Genomic DNA, 20,190 nt, shown 5'->3' with positions numbered 1-20,190 from the left:
TTCAATGAGGGCCTCCTGGTGGTGGAATCTGCGACAGCTTCGCAAAGTGGTGAAACAGCTGTTCTAGCTCTTGAGTTGGCTATAATGAAATGAAGAAACAAAGAGAAAAAAAGAGGCGTCTGCTTTGTCAATAAAATATAGGCAAGATATTTAGTATCTAGGATACTAAAAGGGACATCATTAACTGCAGAGCACTGAGGCAACAGGAATGATCTCACTACTGAAGAAATCAATTGGGCATAGAATTAATTTCAAAATGCCAAAAAAATTTATTTTATAGGTTTTAAACTCAGTCTCATTTAGTCAATGTAGCAAGTTTCAAGCAGCAATAATTACAATAAGTATTCTCTTTGACAGCAGAGTAAGCCTAGAGGAAGTCTACTGAATTCACCAGTCAGTGGGTTTTCCCTGTAATTATTGATGTAACAGAAAACAGTAATAATCCCACAGTGCATATGAAAAAAAGCAAGAGAAACACTATGGAGTTAAAAGCAGCTCTGAGACCATCTAAACTATAGATTCTGTATTGCTCGTGAAGTGAAAAAGCCAAAGAAGATGCTCCAAATTAGGCTACCAAGAACAGCTTGGGTCTATTCCAAAATATCCACATTGTCATGTGCTACAGCCCTATCTTCATCTTGTCAATCTCTCAGCCTTTCACCAGCATTCCCAAAAATGTCTTCATAAAAAGATATGCAGTTTCCTTACACGATGACTGTAATGTGCAGGTTCTTCACCATTTAATGAGCTTTAGCAGATCCTAAGTGGTCCAGTTACTGTACTGGAAGAGAGAGTGTGTGCTAGGTGCTTGCTTCCCCACAAAGTGACAGGCACAGAAGGATGCACGGTGCTACACCATAATGCTTTTAACATCACTTAAAATCATGTGTCAAACTACTCACTGGCAGGAGAGCAATGCAATATATTGAGAGGCAATGCTAGAAACAGCAACGGTTGGCTCTTGTCTCAGTATCTACCTGATGTAAGTGAAGAAATAATGATGAAAAGCTGCTGCCAGAATAGCCTGGGAGGTTGGTGCAGTGAGGAAATTCCACAGCATTTTTTGAGGAAATGGAGTCTGGCAAGAAATGAAATTTAGTAAAACCATGCAAGAGAAGAAACGTTCCTGAAGCAAATCAGACACTGAACCTCTTTCTCTTGCTCTCAAACTCCAGGAGCAGCTTTCTGAACTCTCATTCACGAGCCCTACCAACTGTGTAACTATTTACACACACATTAGCATCCATGCACGCAGCCATCAGGCACACAGAAGCATGCATTCAACTCACACGCCAAGGAGGTGGGATGGGCTGCATGGCTTTTTCTGAGTCTCTGCCTCAGAGAATGAGGCTGTCAGACAATCGCTGTGAGACACTGGATAAATAAAGCAGTTTCATTTTACAGTAATTATAACATATTACTACAAAACTCATCCTCAGTGCAAGGAGGACTCAAGGGCACAACTGTGCTGAAACATACAGGTTTCTCCTAGGAGGATGAACATTACTATCCCGGTGTTACTGGTGGGGCACATCCTGACCAGAGCTTCTTAACACCTGTTTTTTCCCCCCTCAATAACAAACGCCTTAAGTATTTATAAAGGAAACCTAAGTGCCTTTGTTTCTGAGCATCTCTGGGAGATGCTTTTCTCATCTGGAGCTCTTCAGGTCTGAGTGTTTAGAAACTAAAAATTTTTCAGTGCATATAACAACTTAAAAAAAAAAAAAAGAGAGTGTTAAGTGCTCAGTTCCTCACTCTTATAAGCACCTAGGTTAGCTAGGTTTTTTTCCGTTCAAAATTTTAATTCTACATTCTCCCAGCTTTTCTTACAAGGTTCTTGCACTCATTTCACTTCTGGCCCTTCTTTTCCAATATACACACGCACACACACACATATGGATGTTAAATGCTGATAGGAGCCACAACTTCACAAAGCCCTTGTTCAGAACTGCAAGTTTTTGGTCTACTTTTAAGAGTGTTGGTTCCCCCCTTCTCTTATTAAAAAAATCACTAATTTCCATGCACAGACTCTCCATGCACAGGGTCAGAAGGCCACTGTTTTTAGCATCCTGCAAGAATCAGATATCGTTTAACTGGACTACCAGAAGATACTGCAGTACCAGAGATTTTTCTTGTCTACAGTCACCAGGTGGGCACTGTGGTATCTGCCCAGTTCTCATTCAAAATGAGCTATTTTCTGGTTAATTTCAGTCAGGGTGCCAATTAAAGCATTCTGAGAATGAAAGACTGTTAAATAACTTTTTTGTTGAGTATTAATACATGTACAAACCAAACTAAGAGGTTGGTGATTCTCTTATTTTCTCCGCTCTTTCTTGGCTCTTCTGTTTATCAGAAGCACCCTTCCCTCCCCTGCGTTTTTTCTCCCCTTTTCTTTACTGTTCCCCTTTAAAGTCAGTATCCAAATATCTCATTAACCTAAAATTGTCAGGAATGCCTCACAAAGTCCTCAACAGGAACTTTTCTAACAATGAAGCAAGTAATTTCAGATCACTGAACTCTAACAGATTGGACAATTATTTTAAAATTTAGGAAGCGTGGTATTTTGCCTCTGCAATATAAAAAAATATTTGTGATATGTGCTACCCTGACATTCATTCAAAATATTATCCAAGCCAACTGCAAAAGCCAGCTCCCATGGAATACAAGCCAGCAAGTAACACAATAAAACTAAATTTATCCCATCATGTGCTGAGGAAGGAGGACTTTGCAACATGCACGGAAAATCAGGCCACGGGGACTGCTTCAGAGGACAGCTTGTTAAGGAACTGCCAGCTCTCTCCAACTGCTAACCCATCATTCCCTGAACTCGGGGAGTCCAAGACCCCAGACCTTCTCCGCGTCTTCTCCCACGTTCCCAAGCAAGGAGGGATTCTCTGCCTAATGGCATTTCGTTATCTGAAAAAAAAAATGTAAAAGAAGTTTTCCAACCAATTCAAGCATTGTGTGAGGAATCAGCGGGCCGAGCATGACAAGTCTGACAGCCCGAGCAGAGGAGCCCCATCTGCCAGCACCGGCCCCTTCGCCCTCGCCCCTCTCCGCCGCCGCCAGGGGCCCGCGGGAGGTCCGGGAGCTGGCGCGGGGCGCCGAGGCGGGACGGCAAGAGGCCGCCGAGGCCCGTCAGCCAGGCCCTGGCGCAGCCTCCCTCGCCTGCTCCAGAGGCGGCAGCCCCGAGCATCCCCCGCCGCCACCCTCCTGGCGGCACCCGCCCGTCCGCGGGGAGGAGCGGCGGAGCACCGCCGTCGCCACGGCAACCCACCGGCCGCAAACCGCTCCCGGGGCGCGCGGCGGCAGCTGAGGGACGGGGAGCGCCGGCAGCAGGCGCGGCTCGGCGGAGAGGTGCGTCCCGCAGCCCCCGCCGTTGGGGCGAGCCCCATGGGACAGCCTGGCCCTACCACTGCGGGAGGGCGGGGGGATGCTCCTCCTCTGCTCTGCGCTCGCCGGCCCCGCTGGTTCCGCCAGCCGAGAGGGAAAACAGGACGCGGGACCGTCCCGGCGGCGGCCCGTGCGGGAATAACGCTCTCCGGTTACTCCGCTCCTTCTCGGCAGCGTTCCCGCGGGGCGGGGCGGCCCGGGCGCCCCCCCGGTGCCGGGCCGCGTGGCGCGGGGATCGCTGCCGAGCGCCTGCGCGGGCGGCGGGGCGGGAGACGAGGAGGCGCGGCGGGGGCGCCGGTGGGCCGGGGGGCGCCCGGCTCCGGCTTGGGGGGTGCTGGGGGGTGACGGCCCCGTCCGGCCCGGTCACGTGACAGCGGAGGTGCGAGGGGAGCCGCGTGCTGGCGGGGAGGGGCGCGGTGGGCGGCGGTCGGGCCGGGCCCCACGCCAGCCCCCACCCCGTGCCCCTTTCTGAAGGGCGGGGGTGCACAGCGTCAGGAGAAGGGGTGCGGGGTCTTGTTTTAGGTGGAAACTGGGCAACGTCAGCGCCGGAAAACAGACCACCAGAGGAAACCCCGTCCCCACCGACACAACCATCTTGTCACATCGCTGAGTCTGGCCTACGGCCTCGGACCGGCCACGTCCCGCCTGCTCGGGAAGCAGCTCGAGGCTGTCGGGAGCACCCCGCACGCCCAGCTGGCAGCACGCAATGCCTCTCTTCGGGAACACCTTCAGCCCCAAGAAGACCCCCCCCAGGAAATGCGCCTCTCTCTCCAACCTGCACTTGGTAAGTCCTGGCCTGTGGCTTGCCCGCAGTGGCAAGGGCTGGGTGGCAGCAGTTGTGAGCACCATAGTCCTTACAAGAGTTCCCAGCCATGCCTCTTTCCTCCTGTGGTGCGGCACCATTTCTGATCACCGGTGACCAGATACGAAGGTAGAAAGGGAGTAGCTTAGGGTACGATAATCATCACCCCACCCACAGTCCAGAGCTTTCACCTAAAACTTCTCACCAATGGTCTCTAAGCCCAGGGAGATGAGTGTATGTTTTGGCAGGAGAAGGTACAGACATGGTAGTGAGAGGAGCCGGCCCTCTACTGCAGCAGTACATGACCGAAGTAGGATTTCAGAAATGGGAGAGCAGGGGGTGGCTTTGGATTTTTGTAAAATGTTGAGCGTCATCTCCTACCTGCAGCTGGATAGATCGACCCGTGAGATTGAGCTGGGCCTGGAGTATGGCATCCCCACCATGAACCTCGCTGGCCAGAGCCTGAAGTTTGAAAATGGCCAGTGGGTGGCAGGTAGAGTGCAGCTCAGCTCGTTTGGATCTGAAGTAGCCACGGTTGGCTGACAATCCATATCCTGACCTCTTTCTTTCCTTCCAGAATCAGGAAGCTTCACGGGGGATCGCAGGGAAATGCAGCGCTTGCGCAAACGAAACCAGCAGCTAGAGGAAGAAAACAACCTCCTTCGGCTGAAAGTGGATATTTTGCTGGACATGGTGAGTCTTTGCCCAACTGTCACCTGCCCGTAGCAGCGGAAATGCCCACGCGAAGGGTGCTGGGACCACCAGAGGAGGCCGTTCTTGCTGCAGCCTGCTCTTTCTGCTTTACCTTACTATGCAGGACAACTGTAACAGCAAAGTGACTGTGGGAGTAAAGTCTGATCCCCTCTGCAAGGAGAGGAAGGTTCCCCCTGCAGCAGAGCTTGACTTTAGTGAGCACTGTGGCTCAATTAGAGAGGAGCCCCTGCAAGTGCCATGTCTCCTCTTTCCCTTTCTGTGTGGAGGATAGCATTTTTCTTGCCCCTCTGGCCTCTGCCGTAACTGTGAAAATAAGTTATAGCTACCCTTTCTGGTCACAGAGAATTAAAGCTTCCATCTGCTGTGACAAGTGGTGTGACATCTATTCTATGGATGAAAGAATTCCCAAGCCCTAAATAAACCGAAATTCAACCTTACCCAGAGATCACAGCTTTCATGCTTAAAATCTGGAGACATTTGCAGTAAAATAGAATACCTGTGTATTCTCAGTCTGAACAAACACTTATTCCTTCATCATTTTCCTTACTTACGCTCTTCCCATGTTTTAAAACTGGCAAGTGGCTTTAGTGGCTGGAGCACTTAGCAGACACCCCAGCTGCCCTCCAGGTTTTCCAGGCGACCTCAATGTAGAGTGCAAATTCTCAGCTTCCTCTCACTAAAACGGGAACAAATCCTATCACCCGGGTGCTGTAAATCTCAGAGACCTCTCTGGAAAGGTCATGCTGTGAAATCGGAAAAGCTTCCCAGGCACAAACGTCTCGCTGTGTGTGCTGCCGTGACACAAGGTGCTTCTCCAGAGGGAGAGCAGCCTCCCTCTGATCCCTCTGAGGGCCTTTCGCGTCCCGCCACGCGTGTCCGGGGTACGCGACCGGCTGTGAGGTCACGGGTCCGGTGTTCGCCCTGCAGCTGTGGCACGGGGCAGAGGTTGGAGTAGCAGCTCATTCTTATTGTTGTTGGCTGTGCGTTGCAGCTCTCCGAGACCACAGCTGAGTCCCACCTGATGGAGAAGGAGCTGGAAGAACTGAAGAACCACAGCCGGAGGAGGAAGTGAGGAAGAAGAGGTGGCTGGAGGATGGGGGAGCGAGGAGGCTGGCTCTGAGTCTCGGCTGCCCCTGCGTGCGGGACACTGGGGCTGGCTTGGGCCTGTGGGGCTGGCTTGGGCCTCCGAGCCGGGTTGGTACTGTGTGTAGGTACTTTGTTCCAGGGCATTGTGCGTAACAAGATGCCTCCGGTACTGTGTGGTGCTGTACGTACCGCATAACGGCTGGCTCGGCACCCCAACAAGTCATGCCACAACACTGTTAATTAACACTCCCTTTTTTTTTTTTCTCCGAGCACTTTACCTTGCTACCTTTCCTCACTGCAGCCCAGCAGTCGGTACCCTCTTTCTTGAGGCAGCCTGACAGCAGGCGGTGGAGCAAACCCCCCTCCCTGCCTGCTGTACTTAAAAACGCAGGGAGGGTCCCCCCCAATCTGTCCCCTCGGGGGAGCCTGTGGGGGCTTGGACGAGCTTCACCGCATGCCTTTGGCCAGCAGGATGCTGGAGTTGCTTGTTCTCAAGGGTTCTGCGTCCCTTATAAAAAATTTACATTCGAAACCAGATTCTACGGGTGTTTGTTACGTGAAGGGTCGCGCTGCGAGCTGGGGGGGCCCGGCGGGAGCCGGGAAGGGCGGGCGGCCCCGGGCGCGCCCCGCCGCAGGAGGCGGCCGATGGTCCTCCCGGGCGCCAGGGGGCGCTGCCTGCCCCGAGCCCGGGGGCGGCAGGACCGCCCCGCTTCCGGCGGCGCTCCCGTTCCGCTTCCGCTGGCTGGGCGCCCCCTCCGTCCCTGGCTGGTGGTGATGGCTGCCGCGGCGTCCCTGTCCCCGGAGGAGCTGCTGCCCAAGGGCGGCCCGGGCAAGGCCGAGGAGCTGGAGGACGAGCTGGAGGACGAGGACGACGACGAGGAGGTAGCGGGGCGGCTGGCGGCGGGGCGGGGCGGGCCGGGGCGGCAGGGTGACCCTGGCGGGCGCGCAGGGCCGGGCCGGGCCTGACGCGGTGCTGCCGCCCGCAGTTGGACGAGACGCTGGCGGAGCGGCTGTGGGGGCTGACGGAGATGTTCCCTGAGAGCGTGCGCTCGGCGGCCGGAGCCACCTTCGACTTGTCGCTGACGGTAGCGCAGAAGATGTACAGGTGAGCGAGCGGCGCGGCGGGCCGGGCGCGGTGCCTGGCTGCGGGCGTGGGTCCCGCGGGCGGGGGTCCCGGGGGGTGCGGGACTGTGCCGCCGGCTCCCGCTGCGGCTTTGGCCGCTGGTAGCGCAGGGCAGGCCAGGCGGGCAGGGGGCGGCCGGGCCGCGGTCTCTGTTTCTGGGCTGGGTGGGGAGGGCGGGAGGAAGGCACCATGGATGGGCCGCCTCGGGGCTGGAACGGGGGAAGGCTTTTGTCTGAGGCACAGAAGGGAACCGCGGGAGAAGCCAGCGCCTGTAAGAAGCAGCTAAGGAACCGACTCTTAATGTGCTTTCTCTTCCCTAGATTCTCCAGGGCAGCTCTGTGGATTGGGACCACCTCCTTCATGATTCTGGTTCTTCCTGTCGTCTTTGAAACTGAAAAACTGCAGATGGAGCAACAGCAGCAGCTGCAGCAGCGACAGGTGAGGCAGGAACAGGCCAGCCCTCTCTCCTGGCCCTTGGGAGTTGGGTCAGGGTGTCCACACCTCCTCCCAGTTACCAGCTGTGGAAGGAGCTTAGGGAGCAGAGTGCAGTTTGTTACACCTTGTGGCCTCCTTCATCCCACCATATGCCCTGGTTGGATGTTCCAATGGGATGATCCTGCCAATTCCCAGTAACGGGCTGGTGGCAAACTCCGGCAAACACAACCCAACTTTTGCTGGGCCGAAATATGCAACAATGTCCAAACCCGCCCTGTTTGCGTTTGGTGTGGTCGAGCTTTAAGCTTGGTTGTCATAGCTGGGGAGGAACCGATATGGCACAACACTGCTGGTACCTTCGGCCCTGCCGAGTAACCATGGGAGGGGAGGGCAGCGCGTGGCAGCCATCCGGTGTCCTCACAGCCCCTCAACTGACTGTTTTCCTTCCAGATCCTCCTTGGACCCAACACGGGGCTCTCAGGGGGAATGCCAGGGGCCCTGCCTCCGCTGTCTGGAAAAATCTAATTTGTGGAAGCTGCATTGGATTCGTATCATGTGGGAAGACCTTGAGATTATGATATATTGAACTGTTGATTTGTTGGGTCAGGGCATTTTTTTTCTGTTTGTTTGTTTTTATTTTTGGTTCTCCTTTGGGACATTGACCTGTTCATAACAAGGGGGGGAAGCCCCCTCTCTGGACCTGATGATGGCTCCTGTCTGCATCCTCCCCCTGTAGAAGTTGTGAGTCTTTCCTTTTATTCAATTAGTATGCCATAACCAGTTACAGACTTGAACTGGGCGAATCTTCCAGCCTCCTTGCCCCCTACAAAACCCCCCAGGGCACAGGTCAGTCTTCAAAAGGTGGCGGTTAAACAAAATAAACCCTTTCTTGGCTGACTCGGAGCCAAAGGACACCAGTGACAGGAGGAGTGACGTTCCCAGCAGGCAAAGCAAAGGAGGGGTGTGGGTAGCTGCACCCCACAAAAACACTCTCTGGGAAGAGGCATCTGCAAAAATACTTTCACTGCAACTGTGTGTGTGTGTGTGCAAGAACCAAGGGAGCAGCAGGCCAGGTTCAAGATGATCACATCCGTGCTGATCCTCTGCCTCATAAAGTAGAGCTTCAGATAGCAGCTGCGTATTTTTTTGTATTGAATATTAAATAAATCTAGCCTGAGCAGTGTCGTTTTAATAGACATCCTTTAGGGAGGCTCCGTTCTTTCAGAGCTGTTGGCGGCTTTGCGGGTAGAGACCCTTCCGTGTCTGGGGCATGGCTGTGGGGGAAGGGACAGACAGTGCTTTGTCACCTTCAGCGGGCTGAGAAAGCTTTGCGTGGCTTAAGGGAGTTCTCAGAGAGGTGATTCTACCTCAGCACCAGTGACCAACTTTCAAGGTTCTTAACTCACAGAAAGGGTGCAGTTTTATAACCAAAGAAAAAAAAAATTTATTTTTCCTTTACATACTTTGTTACAGAACAATTCAGTTGAACATACGGAAGTGATAGGACATTTATATGGAAATGGGTTTTTTTCCATTTTTAATATTTGGTTAAACAAAATACATCTCTGTAAACAAACCCAAGACAAGGCTCTAACAAAACCAAACAAGCAAGAAAACAAAACATGGGCTTCCCCACTCCCAAGCGGTGGGCCTGGACCAGCTTGCCCACCCTCTCGGGCGCAGCAGCCTCACCTCCCACAGGGGTGTGATCATACACTTTCCCTTTACCTGAGCAGCTGGATCACACTGTTTCCCCCCCACAGGAAAGGAGCTGACATACACGGAGAGGAAAGTAGCCCCAAAATTTTTTAAAACATCTTTGCATATTGTGCAGTGATCCATTGGCTTGCAGTTTCCATGCAGACAGGGTTTTCTTCAAAGTGTGACTTTAAATCAGCATAGAAAATGTTGCTGTTGAGATTTACTTTTTCCCCCTCTTGAAGAAATGGCTTCAAGTCACGAGCAGAATGCCTGCAGGCTGCGCATCCTGCCTGTAAAGTGTTTAAAAACTCTGCCAGCTGGTATTGGTCGTTGGAATGTGTTACGAAATAGGACTTTTTATAGAAACGTCGGGTCTTTAAAACAGAAGAGCCGTTTGCCCTTGACTGCGGGAGGCTGTGCACAAAAGGCTGCAAAATGATGCTTGCCAGATGTCCAGGGCTCGGCGAACAGCATCATCCCATTGTCGTGTGGCCTCTGTTCTCTGTTAGGAAGGTGCGATTTTGACGGTGTCTCAGCTTCAAGCACCCGCTCATGCGTTTGCAGAGCTCTCAAGAAAAATAACTGAGAAAAGGTAGTTAAAACCCCTCCTTTCACAAGCTCAAACACCAGCAGCGAGACTTTCCCGCATGATGGAGCGGGATCCTTCAAGCTCCAACACGTCCCAGAGATTGCTGTTTAAGTGAGACATCCCACGTGTAAAGGAAGGAAGCAAACAGCAGCTCGGCCAGGAAGCGCTAAACGCAACAAAGTCTGTTCCAAATTCAGTGTTGCCTTCACCTGCTGTGGAAGGCATGACTGAGCTACAGCTCGCCCAGGTGACCGGGCAACAGCTGGCGGAGATTCCTCTCAGCATCTCCATGTCTAGTCACTCTTCCCCGCAGAGGGGAGGAAAAAAGCGATTCGTCCATTAATGGAATGTTTGTTGGCCCACACTAAGAGAGAGGTTGGTTCAACTGCCAGGCCAGGGTCTCTCTTAACACCCAAAGGTTCTGGTGGACCCTCTGCATCTTCCACATTATCAGCTAGTAACTATAAAAAGGGCAAAACCTGACTACTATAAAGGCTGCCCTCCTCAGCTGATATTTTCTTATTTTCTTTGTAACTTTACCTCTTTCTGGAACATCTTGCGTGGCATTTGCAACTGTGGGCTAGACTTCTGGAAAGAGGAAAATAAAAAAGGAATGAATTCCTCTCATAACCCCTTCAGGTTTTATTCCTCTCTCTAAGCAGCCCCTAAACTACTAGGTGACCATGCAGAAAACCAAAATAGATGTTAAAAAAGAACAGAAAAACCTCTACAACGTAGCACAAAGAAACCCAAGCAGACTACAGCCTCTCTCCAGTCCAGAAACAATACTCCTCAATTAGCCTGTGCTTGCTGTTTCCACATCGCCTTAGCCAGCCACATCCATAAATCCCTAGAGACACTGGGGAAGAATCCTCTAGCTACCCAGAGAACGTCTTGAAAGATGACACTGTTTTTATTACTGGTTTTGACTTTCCAGCACAAACCATCGCTAAGAAGCAGAGGGTCGTGCTGAGCACCGTACCATTCCTAGTGTTTGGGAGTATCCTGAGAGACCCTTAGGAATTGCAAACACCTTCACGATTACCTGTTTTGGAAGGAGAGACTTGTGAAGAGGCAGCAGCGTGCTCGACCCCTGCTCCTTCCCAGCAAGCCCTGGAAGGAGCAGTGTTCCACCACACACGGCCTTGAACCGTGTGGGGAAAGGGAGGCCAGAGGCTTCCAGACACCCTAGCCCCAAGGCCCGGTTTTAAAGGGTGCAATGCCTTCTAGCTAGCCAAAGGGCACGCAGCTCATCCGCCTTTGCAGTTAAAGTGACTGGCTTCCAGTTGCCTCCACTCTGCCCTCAATACTTCCTCACCCACCACCCCCAGTGTCCTACGCCGTTGCCCTATTGCACCAAGGAAGGAAGAGAAGAGCCTAACAAAGGAAATTCCAGATGAGAAGAGTCAGGGCACCCATTATCCAGGTTTCAGGATGTCAGAAGTTCAGTAAGGGGAAGAGCTGTAGTGGGAGGAGAGAGTCAGGCCATGTCACACGTCAGCTCTCCAGCTCTGATGTGCTTCCACCTCCTCTGGCACCACCAGCAGGAGTTCACAGTTCTTTCCTCTCAGCTGGTGTTTCAAAAATTTCCTAAAAGAGAAGGAGAAATAAGTGCTACTGAATGTAGAACTTTGTCATCTTCTACAACAACTAAATGCAACTAACTCTGCAAATATGACAAGAAATGGGAGGAAACCCACACGCATTGTCTACTTATTTTCTGACATAAACCACACAAACAACCATTAAACTTGCCGCACAAGATTCAACACACCTCTAAAATTAAGATTTTCACAGAATCAGATAGACATGATCTTAACCTCAGCAGAGAGAAATCTATATAAGACGTCACTTTCCAATTTTCCAAGGTGGCAAAAATAGAATTAAAACCAAGTTCAGTTTCTTCAGATCTCCAAGATCAAGAATCCCACTGTATTTTAAAATAATTGCAACAAATCTGGAATACTTGTGGAAAAAAAACCCCAAACCATCATTCAGATGTCCTTATCGTAGGTCGCAGCAGCAGCTTACCACCTGGTCATCTGACATGGTTCTGCAGCCCGCTTCTGCCTGTAAGCTTTTTCTAATACCAAACTTGGATTATCTACAATAACCTTGAAAGTCAAATCAGCGTTTTCTGATATCTTTCAGCCCAGATTTCCAAAATTCCCTACATAGGAAGTCCTTATTTATTGCTGAAGAACAGCAAACCCAGGATAAAATCCTCCAGAGGCTCTGCACAGTAGCACAGTACTTCCAGAATGGTGTAACTTTATCCCAGAATTTCACAGAAGGCTGACATTCCCTTTACCAAGACTTTAATGGCATGGCAGGCTCTGCAAATACTGCTCATGTGCAATTCCTACCTCAGAACAAGTCTAGTCAAGACAGCAAAGCTGCTAGTAAGCTTTAGAACAGGAGGGAATGGAAGTCAAACAGCAACTAAGAGCAAGTGAGACTTTACAGTCAAAGTAATTACACCAACCATCTCATGTTAAGACTAAAGAGGGGAGGGGAATCCAGCCAGGAGTGCAGCATATGCTTACACAGGCAAGTGATTCCTAGCAAGCAGCTTTCACTGCTGTCAGGGATAACGCTGCACTTCTAGTCCGGAAAGCCTTTTGTTGGGAACATACACAGAGATTGCTTAAAGAGGCAAAGGAATGCCGATACTCTCATGTTTGAGGAGAGAACAAGGCACAGCACATCTCACTGCAGGTGTCACCCACTAATACCTGACTTGGCCTCTACCTTCATCACTAGTGCCAGAGCCAGCCACGTAACAGATGAAGTCAGGTTCTCCTGAGCTCGCAGAGACCACCACTGCTGAAAGAATTTCCCTAGCTTCATGCATATGGGCTATAAATCCAAGTGGGGCCACAAGAACCTTATTACTCTCAAATGTTTGCTATTGATGGTCAACCATAAATGTTTCAGTTGCTAGCTCTTTAAGGACAGATTCCCCACCTCCAACAGGGAAGGATTTGAGGAGGAAAAGGATAAAAAATTCCCACCTGAGCTCACTTTCACCTCCAATCCACTCGGGCACCTTGAGTTTGGAGTCTAGGTTGTAGTAGGTGCCTCCCACCTCCCGGACACAGATCCAGTGCTGTCGCTTGAGGGGGAGCTTCAAGGGGCCCCAGCAAAGGCTGGAGGGCAGATTCATGATGAAGCCCGTCACGTTAGACAGAGCAATAACGTTAACATCCCTGAAAGAATGCAGAAAGTAAGACAGCAATAAGATTATATTCTGGTACTTTAGCTTCATTTCTTTCTCGTTTTTACAAACAGCAGCCATCTGTAGAATTACACAACTCCTCAGTACCTGCGCTTATCCCACCAAACCGCCTCATAGCCTTTGGTCTGAAGCGCTGCCATGATCACGTTCACATCATAGTTTCCGTTTCCCAGCATGCTCTTCTTGTGGGGCGTCACCATAGTGTTGGGAGACAGCCTGCAAACAGAACAGGAGACTGCTCTAGCAGGCGTTTGCAGAACCTATATTCCACAGCTGGAAGGGGCTACTTGCTGTACAACTTGAAGCCTGTTTTCAGGGGTTTTGTGGTTAAACACAAACTATTCTGTTCCCCCTTATCACTCAACAAAGGGGCTGAGAGGCCTAAATAATGCATTAAGAATAACTTTGATGTACAAAGCCTCCAAAGATCTGAGCTTTGATGTGAAAGAGACAGCAAAGCAGGAAGTTCTTTTTCCCTCCCTTGAACTGGTACCTCTGAAGGATGCTTCAATTACTTTTTCCTCAATTCAGGGTTGGGAGTAAATGTCAGTTTGCCATTTAGAGCAACGGCTATCAGAATTTCAAGAGCTCAACAGTCAACACCACTCTTGAAGACTGGATGAGACAACAAAAGGCAGGGCGGGTTGCCTGCAGAAAAGGTTGTTCTCCCACTCCCGCTGGTAAATGAAAGAAGTATTCAGACACAAAGCTGTGAAGATACTTGTGTTTGGGAGATTTCTAAAGCATTGCCATTGCTATAGGATAAGAAAAAAATATCTGTTGCTGTCGGTACCTAAACAGATAACCTTACTGCAAACAAATCTCTTCAGCTTTAATCCATAAGCTTACCTAGACATCACTTGCATTACTACAACATCTAAAAATTTAGAATCAGAGTCCAGCATGTTACATGCAAAAATTTAAGACAGCCTTTGCACAAATGAAGATAATGGATGCAAGACATAAAACATGGAGACATGTGGCAACAAAGTTAGTCACTTTTACTGTTTTCTGTTTTCTCCTCCCAAGAAATTTTGTAAGGGGGGGGGGAAACAATGAAGGGGGTGAATTATTATGGTGACAGACAGGCTTCAACAGCTGGAAGAGAAAGCACAGGGGGAAACCGGGAGCAAAGAACAGCAACATCATGCAACACCAAACCAAAGAAACTCAAGCCTGAGATCAGTTCTCTTGTGATGAGCTGCTCTTTTGACTGGTAAGGACTCCATTAGGTCTGCAGGCACAAGGTTCAGATGTTTCATATCATCCAAATATCCAGGTTTCACCTGCCTCTCCCTCACATCACCTCCATCCTGCAAAACTCCTAATGTTCCTGCACATTTTTCACTCAGCCTTCAGTACAGTGCAAGTTCTGCAGGCTTATTTCATCCAGTGAAAACCCCTCAGCCCTTCTGCATTCCTCCCCTGACAACATAACGCATTTGACAAGAAGAAGAAAGCAGTGGATTGAGGAAGGAGTTTCAGACCAACCAAGGCTAGAGAGGATATAGACAGGTGGCTTTTTGCATCAGCTGTGAATTTTCTTGCAGTGGAGCAGACTGCAGCAGAACAGCCTGGGAAGTGACTTTACAGAAGGGAGGAGTCCAAAACAACGTGGTGATAGGAAAAGCTATTAATACCCATCACTGGGCATTTCCGAGCGAGGCAGTGACATTTTCACAGAATCATGGTTTCCAGTCTCCAAAGCTCTGCTGTATTTTACTAATCGCAGAGATGTGACTGTAGCTTGTCACAGTTCTTCCAGCATCTCCATCAAGCAAGATCACTTGGCTACAACTAATTCCTCAAGACCACTGCTTCAACCTATTAACTCTCATGAGTGCCAGCCAGCTAGGAAAGCCTTCCAATTAACAGAGCCCTTTAGGTTGCACAAGCACCCTCTGGTGGCACCGTTTTCCAGAGACAAGTTTATTTGAGAGCTGAAAGAACACATCTATCTTTGTTCTTACCTGTAACTTTCAGAGCCCCAGAAATGAGATGAAGAGACCAGCAGAGGTGATACACAAAAAACTGGTACCCGTGAGCAAACTTTCACGAGGAATCGCCTCAACATCTCTACTCACACCTAAGTAGGTCCACAATCATCAGCTGAAGGATTCTGATTAGACAATAAATTAAGTTGCCTCCCCAAAGTTTGGGTTTTTTTTTTTTAATCTAGACACTAAGCTGAGGAAGATTGACAAAGTTGGACAGAAATTCAGGTAATAATCCTCCTGAGCTTTCTAAGAAAGAAACTTTCAACATGTTGTCTTAACACAACAGGCTCCAAGATTCCTGTATGCAGTTGTCTTTCCTAATCTGGTCTCAATATACAGACTCCAGTGAAGCAAAGAGATTTTGTGTGTATCTCCACAACAATGTTTGGAACATGCAATCTTACTTCCTGCAACAAAAAAGCCAGAGGAACATCAAAAAGATATTTCTTGTATTAGAGGAAAGAAGAGAGGAAGGTCTGCAAAATCAGAGGGGAGCCTGGATCAAGTTTTGGCATACACTCGAGATGATAATTGTCAGACTACACTGGCCTTATGCAATGAGATGCAGCAAAAGGGAAACTAATGATTAAGCAATGTGGTTCAGTCATTCTTCAAGGGATGTGGTAAAAGCTACAGAAAGCTTAAGCCTATTTGTGATTTCGTTACCTTGTCAACACCGGGTTTAAAAATCACACCTCGCAACACTTTTGTAGCTTATTATTCATCAGTCCTTATCAACACACAGAATATGACTAGACACAGGAAAGACATATGGAGAAGTGATGTATAAAGGGCAACTAAATCCACACTTCTTAAAGGCAAGTCAGAGCTAGACATGAGTGGTAACCCAACAGAGATGCAAAGGCAGTAGCAATTCTTATGTGTAGCCTATAGCTCATCCATTTCTGAGAGGAATTTCCATGTATACTTCCATACTACCCTGTGTATCTCGATCTGAATATTAGGATGGAACAATACTAGGTTGGAATCAAAAACAAATTCTTCCTTCTTGGGCAAGAGGTCTGACAAGATTAACATCCCAGTTCTTTCTGAGAGGTTTCATGCTGCACACTAATTCTCTCTCACCAAACCCAATGAAAGACAACTAATTAGATCATCGCACTCCTTCTACCACATGAACTGCCTTTGTTTGCTTCAGACCAATAGCAATCCATCTGCGATTAAGATTCTGACAATTGCTGCTCTGGAACAAAACCATTGCGTCTTTACATTGGACAAAGAGTGCCTTGAGCCTGCCATGGACCAGCTCCACTCCACCAACAGGAATTTTATTTACAACGCTATCGTAAATAGCATTTCAATCTCATATTTGCTGTTGTCCATCACCACATTTCTTTTGCCAAAGACAGGCATGCATTTGACAAGTTGAGCACCCGCTCCATAAATCTGCCACTTTCCAGAACAGCAGCAACAGGCACACAGCTCCCTGCTCATCAGCACAGGGTAGCGCGACTGCCTTGCCCAACAGTACCTGTATAACTGCTGTCCTGAAGCACAATTTCCGACCTGTCACAAACAAGATGCTGTTAACTGCTGGTATCAGGTATTCAAGTGTAACTTAGGCAATGAGTACAACATCCACAGATTGAGTAAAAGAGACCCCATTTCCTATTTGATTACTTCGCTTCATCACTGAAAGGTCATCACAATTTTCAAAGGCATGCTCAGAATTTCCACAAAGCACCAAAACAGCATAAAGTAAGCATTTGGCAAAATATGAGCTATTGTACAGGCCACATTAATAATTTACATTATTCCAGTAAAACTCAAAAATGCTTTTATTAATTATTTGAAGCTGCTGGGGAATATTTATAGCAATGCCATGGAAAATATGGATCTAGCTACTGAACTAAATCCAGTCTGACAGAGTTCACAGGGTCTTGCTGTATGGAAAAAAACCCATAATATTTGAAGAACTTAACCGCTTGACTAAGGAGCCACTCTTCTGGCAAAACTCCTAATTTCAAAAAAATTTATAAGTGTTGCAGTGCTAAATCAAGAAGTTTTTATGATGACCCATTTGTCATTCCTGCCGCCTTCACTCTCACAAGGCAATCACAAAGTCCGTTATTAACATCAAGAGAACATATCCACATGAGGCAGGGGCAAAAATATGGAAAACGGGTAGAAGATGCATTAAGGTGGGTGGGGGAGAAGACAGCAAACCAACCACATGACAGCATCTGCAATAAAGCCCTTGGACCCAAAACTGGCAGCCAGAAAAATTTAAGAAACAAGTAAAAAGAAAGAAAATTTCTGCATGGAGAGGGGAGGAAAAAAAAAGGGAGGAGGAAATTTAAATAAGAAGCTACATTCACTTCAAAACAGTGGCACACTCCAAATCCCTCCTTTGCTCTATTTTTCCCCCCATATAAGATCTGAAAATTCCTCTGAGCAACAGAGGACGAGGGGAAGCTAAGACCAGTGCGGAGAGTATCCTACCTCTGAAAAATCTCCTGCAGGGTTTCCCTAGTGAAGGCGTTGCTGTCCTGGAAGACATTGTTGAGGGCATGGAGGGCACACAGCTCCCTACGCTGCTTCTCATGGTAAATATGCAGTGGCGGTAGCTGGGGTGGCTCTGGTGATTCCGATTTGGTCTTGTCACCTTTCCATGGCACGCAACTCATTTTTGCGTAGGGTGGATGGAGAGTAGGTGGTGAGAAATGAAGGAGGCTGAAGTTTCTTCCTCCACAGTCACAACAGCAGCCCGCTGCCCCTTTCTTTTGCAGGCTAGCGCTGCTTCCAGCTCACAAAACCTCCTCTTGTGCTTCAGTTTATTCAGTAATTGCCTCTGATGGCTGGTTTTAAAAACCACATAAAGATCTGCAACATGTTTTTCCTCCCTCCTCCCATACCCCATAAAATGCAATACTTCTCTCCCCCCCCTCCCCCCCCCAAAAAAAAAGTGTCAAAAGATTTGAATCCCCTTAGTCTCAAGGTACCAGCTGGAATTTATCACATCGCTCCTTTTCTTCCATTTCCTTTGGTCTATAGTGCCACTAAAAAGGTACCCAGAGCAGGTAACAAAGAGAGGCCCACCCCCAAAGTGACAAAGTGGAGAAGATGAAGCCAGCTTCTGGCGCTGCCTATGGGAGGACAGGGTGGTTAAGGACTTATCAGCTGCATTCCTCCATTCCTTTGGGAATGACTGAATCCAGGCAAGAAGATGCCAACAGCTCAGGAAAGGAAACCGCTTCTTGTTAGGCCACAAAAAAAACCCAGGTCCAGGCTCCGGGGAAGGCAATTCCTCACAAGCCACCCTGCACTCCGACAAAGGGAAGTCTCCATTAGCAATGAGAAGGGGCAGCACAAGACCCGTGGGAGCGAGGGGAGGGCAGGCAGCAGCCGAGACCAGCCCCAAGGCCTGCCTCGCACCTTCCCACGCCGGCCCCCCGCACCCCACGCTCGCCCAACCACCACCGCTAACAACAGCGGCCCGGGCGGCAAGCGCTGCCCGCAGCCAAGGCCCAGCCCCGCACCACAGCCCCGGCAGCCCCCCGGCAGCCCCGTCTCCCCCGCGCTGAGGAGAGGCCTCCGTCTAACCCCCCGGCCCCGGCCTGGCAAGCCTTCCCGCCCCTCAGGGCTCGCTGCTGGGCCGAGGCGCCCGCCCTTCCCCTCAGGAGGGACGCGAGAGCAGCCGCTGCGCCCCGCCGCCTCACCCGCTGCTCTGCCCCGGCCGCCCCACACCGACAGCCGCCCGCGCGTGCGCGCCGGGCCCGCTCGCTCCGCTCTAGGCACCCCCCGCCCCGTGACCCCCCCCGCGGCGCGCGTGCCCCGCGGCCCGCCCCGCACGCGCCGACGTCGCGCGCGCCCCCGCCCCCTGACGTCAGCGGCCGGCGCGGGGCAGCCTGAGGGGAGCGGTGCCAGGGGGCCCGGGGCGGCGGCGGGACGGGGCCTCCCGCGTCCTGGGGCCGCAGCCGCATTTTCGGTTTGCCCCCGAAACGCCCCGGAGCCTGAAGCGCGGCGCGGACGTGGGCCGGTCCGGAGAGAGGAGCAGGCGGCCGGCTGGGCTTGCTGCCGGGGCGCGGGCAGGGCTCGGTGGGGGAATGTCCCGGCGTGCAGCTTACGGCAGGCAGGGCTCGTTCCCGGCCCTGCGGCTCATTTGCTGCATAACCTTTGGCGAGTTAATTTCCCTGAGCTTCAATTTCCCTTCTCTTCTCGCCTGCTTAATTAATGAGAGCGGCGAGCCTCACGCTGCGATAAATAAGCCGGGACGACTGAAGTGGTTTACCGCCTGGTGAATAAACATAAATCCTCCCCGACGTCGTTTTGGGCCAAGCTGGAGCTTGCGGCTGTTGAGGAGCGGATGCGCGACCCGGCGGAAGAGCAGGACGGACAACTTCCCCGCCGGCCTGCCCGCCGCCTCGGGGTCACCTGCCGCCCCGCAGAACCCCTCAGCGGGCCCCCGCGGGCCTGACCCCTCACGGGCGGAGCGCGGTGAGCAGACAGGCGGCGGAGGGGCTTTCTGTCAGGAGCCCAGGACTGGAGGGGACGGCGCGGCCGTTCCCGTTGGTACGGCGGGGCCCTTGCCGACCCCAGGAGCTGGCGGCACGCTGGAACCCCGACGCCCGTCACTTCAGCGGAGCGCCCGGCCGGGACAGCCGGGCCCGCGGCTTGGAGCGACAACCCGGAGCGCTCGCTCCTCGTCCTACTGGCTTACACAACTGTCCGTGAAAAATCCCCTTTCTCATTGGCTAGTCCAAGAGTAACCCGCCCACCAGAGCGGGCCCTGCCCATCCGTGGCGGCGGCTTAGTCCCACCTAGTTGCTCGGGTTTTCTTCTCCGATTGGCCTTTAGGGATGTTTGTCACGAGGGCCAGCTCTCCTATTGGGTAGGAAGCACCGGACACGTCGAGCGGGCTCTGTTGTGTGTGTATATATAGAAAACAAGTCGAGCTGGCAGTAGTTCTCCCATTGGCTTCGCGCGCTTTGAGTGGGCGTGGCCCTCTCTCATGAATAACAACGATCCCGCCCGCCGTTGTCATGGCTACAGGCTAATCGCCTCCTTTCTCCGTCGGTGATTGGCTGGCACCACCCTGGCGGACTGGGGGCGGGGCCGCCGCGCCTCCTGGGGCGGAGGGGCGGGCGTGGG

The 20,190-nt window shown here is 51.0% G+C and overlaps 3 protein-coding genes across 8 annotated transcripts; 2 read left to right on the top strand and 1 right to left on the bottom strand.

The window, feature by feature from the left end:
- The first annotated feature begins 2,885 nt into the window (after positions 1-2,885).
- Positions 2,886-6,527, top strand: CBY1 (chibby 1, beta catenin antagonist). Of its 3 annotated transcripts, none has more exons than XM_074871161.1 (5): positions 2,886-3,357; positions 3,916-4,177; positions 4,583-4,688; positions 4,773-4,888; positions 5,013-5,708. In XM_074871161.1, exons 2-5 carry the CDS (start codon positions 4,100-4,102, stop codon positions 5,178-5,180), a joined length of 468 nt encoding a protein of 155 aa, XP_074727262.1. In that variant the 5' UTR covers positions 2,886-3,357; positions 3,916-4,099; the 3' UTR covers positions 5,181-5,708. The 3 variants fall into 3 exon arrangements, with proteins under 3 accessions (XP_074727262.1, XP_074727264.1, XP_074727263.1); XM_074871163.1 differs by lacking the exon at positions 5,013-5,708 and adding an exon at positions 5,901-6,527 and having other exon boundaries at positions 3,202-3,357; XM_074871162.1 differs by lacking the exon at positions 2,886-3,357 and adding an exon at positions 3,678-3,772.
- Positions 6,528-6,730: 203 nt separating this feature from the next.
- Positions 6,731-8,749, top strand: TOMM22 (translocase of outer mitochondrial membrane 22). Its single transcript, XM_074871153.1, has 4 exons — positions 6,731-6,877; positions 6,982-7,100; positions 7,439-7,556; positions 8,004-8,749. The coding sequence occupies exons 1-4, from the start codon at positions 6,770-6,772 to the stop codon at positions 8,076-8,078; spliced, it is 420 nt and encodes a 139-aa protein (XP_074727254.1). The 5' UTR covers positions 6,731-6,769; the 3' UTR covers positions 8,079-8,749.
- A 223-nt stretch (positions 8,750-8,972) lies between these two features.
- On the bottom strand, positions 8,973-19,739 carry JOSD1 (Josephin domain containing 1). 4 transcript variants are annotated; one of them, XR_012629250.1, is made up of 6 exons: positions 18,759-18,844; positions 17,542-18,359; positions 13,169-13,297; positions 12,858-13,052; positions 11,259-11,433; positions 8,973-10,431 (listed from the first exon to the last, which is right to left on the bottom strand). XR_012629250.1 is itself a non-coding variant. In XM_074871152.1 (5 exons), exons 2-5 carry the CDS (start codon positions 17,724-17,726, stop codon positions 11,334-11,336), a joined length of 609 nt encoding a protein of 202 aa, XP_074727253.1. In that variant the 5' UTR covers positions 17,727-18,359; positions 19,331-19,739; the 3' UTR covers positions 8,973-11,333. The 4 variants fall into 4 exon arrangements, 3 of the variants coding, with proteins under 3 accessions (XP_074727253.1, XP_074727250.1, XP_074727251.1); XM_074871152.1 differs by lacking the exon at positions 18,759-18,844 and adding an exon at positions 19,331-19,739 and having other exon boundaries at positions 8,973-11,433; XM_074871149.1 differs by having other exon boundaries at positions 8,973-11,433.
- Between the last annotated feature and the right edge of the window lie 451 nt (positions 19,740-20,190).

This window comes from Strix uralensis, chromosome 5, assembly GCF_047716275.1.
Source record: "Strix uralensis isolate ZFMK-TIS-50842 chromosome 5, bStrUra1, whole genome shotgun sequence".
NCBI lineage: Eukaryota > Metazoa > Chordata > Aves > Strigiformes > Strigidae > Strix > Strix uralensis.
Note: the sequence above shows the minus strand (reverse complement) of the source record. Positions and strands in the feature narration are given on the sequence as shown.

Coding starts and splice junctions, on each gene's coding strand:
- CBY1 (XM_074871161.1), top strand. CDS start 4,100: ATGCCTCTCTTCGGGAACACCTTCAGCCCCAAGAAGACCCCCCCCAGG. Junction 4,178..4,582: donor CTCTCTCCAACCTGCACTTG/GTAAGTCCTGGC, acceptor TCCTACCTGCAG/CTGGATAGATCGACCCGTGA. Junction 4,689..4,772: donor AAATGGCCAGTGGGTGGCAG/GTAGAGTGCAGC, acceptor CTTTCCTTCCAG/AATCAGGAAGCTTCACGGGG.
- TOMM22 (XM_074871153.1), top strand. CDS start 6,770: ATGGCTGCCGCGGCGTCCCTGTCCCCGGAGGAGCTGCTGCCCAAGGGC. Junction 7,101..7,438: donor GTAGCGCAGAAGATGTACAG/GTGAGCGAGCGG, acceptor TCTCTTCCCTAG/ATTCTCCAGGGCAGCTCTGT. Junction 7,557..8,003: donor AGCAGCTGCAGCAGCGACAG/GTGAGGCAGGAA, acceptor TTTTCCTTCCAG/ATCCTCCTTGGACCCAACAC.
- JOSD1 (XM_074871152.1), bottom strand. CDS start 17,726: ATGAGTTGCGTGCCATGGAAAGGTGACAAGACCAAATCGGAATCACCA. Junction 13,053..13,168: donor GTTTGGTGGGATAAGCGCAG/GTACTGAGGAGT, acceptor GCATTCTTTCAG/GGATGTTAACGTTATTGCTC. Junction 11,434..12,857: donor GGAGGTGAAAGTGAGCTCAG/GTGGGAATTTTT, acceptor CTTCTCTTTTAG/GAAATTTTTGAAACACCAGC.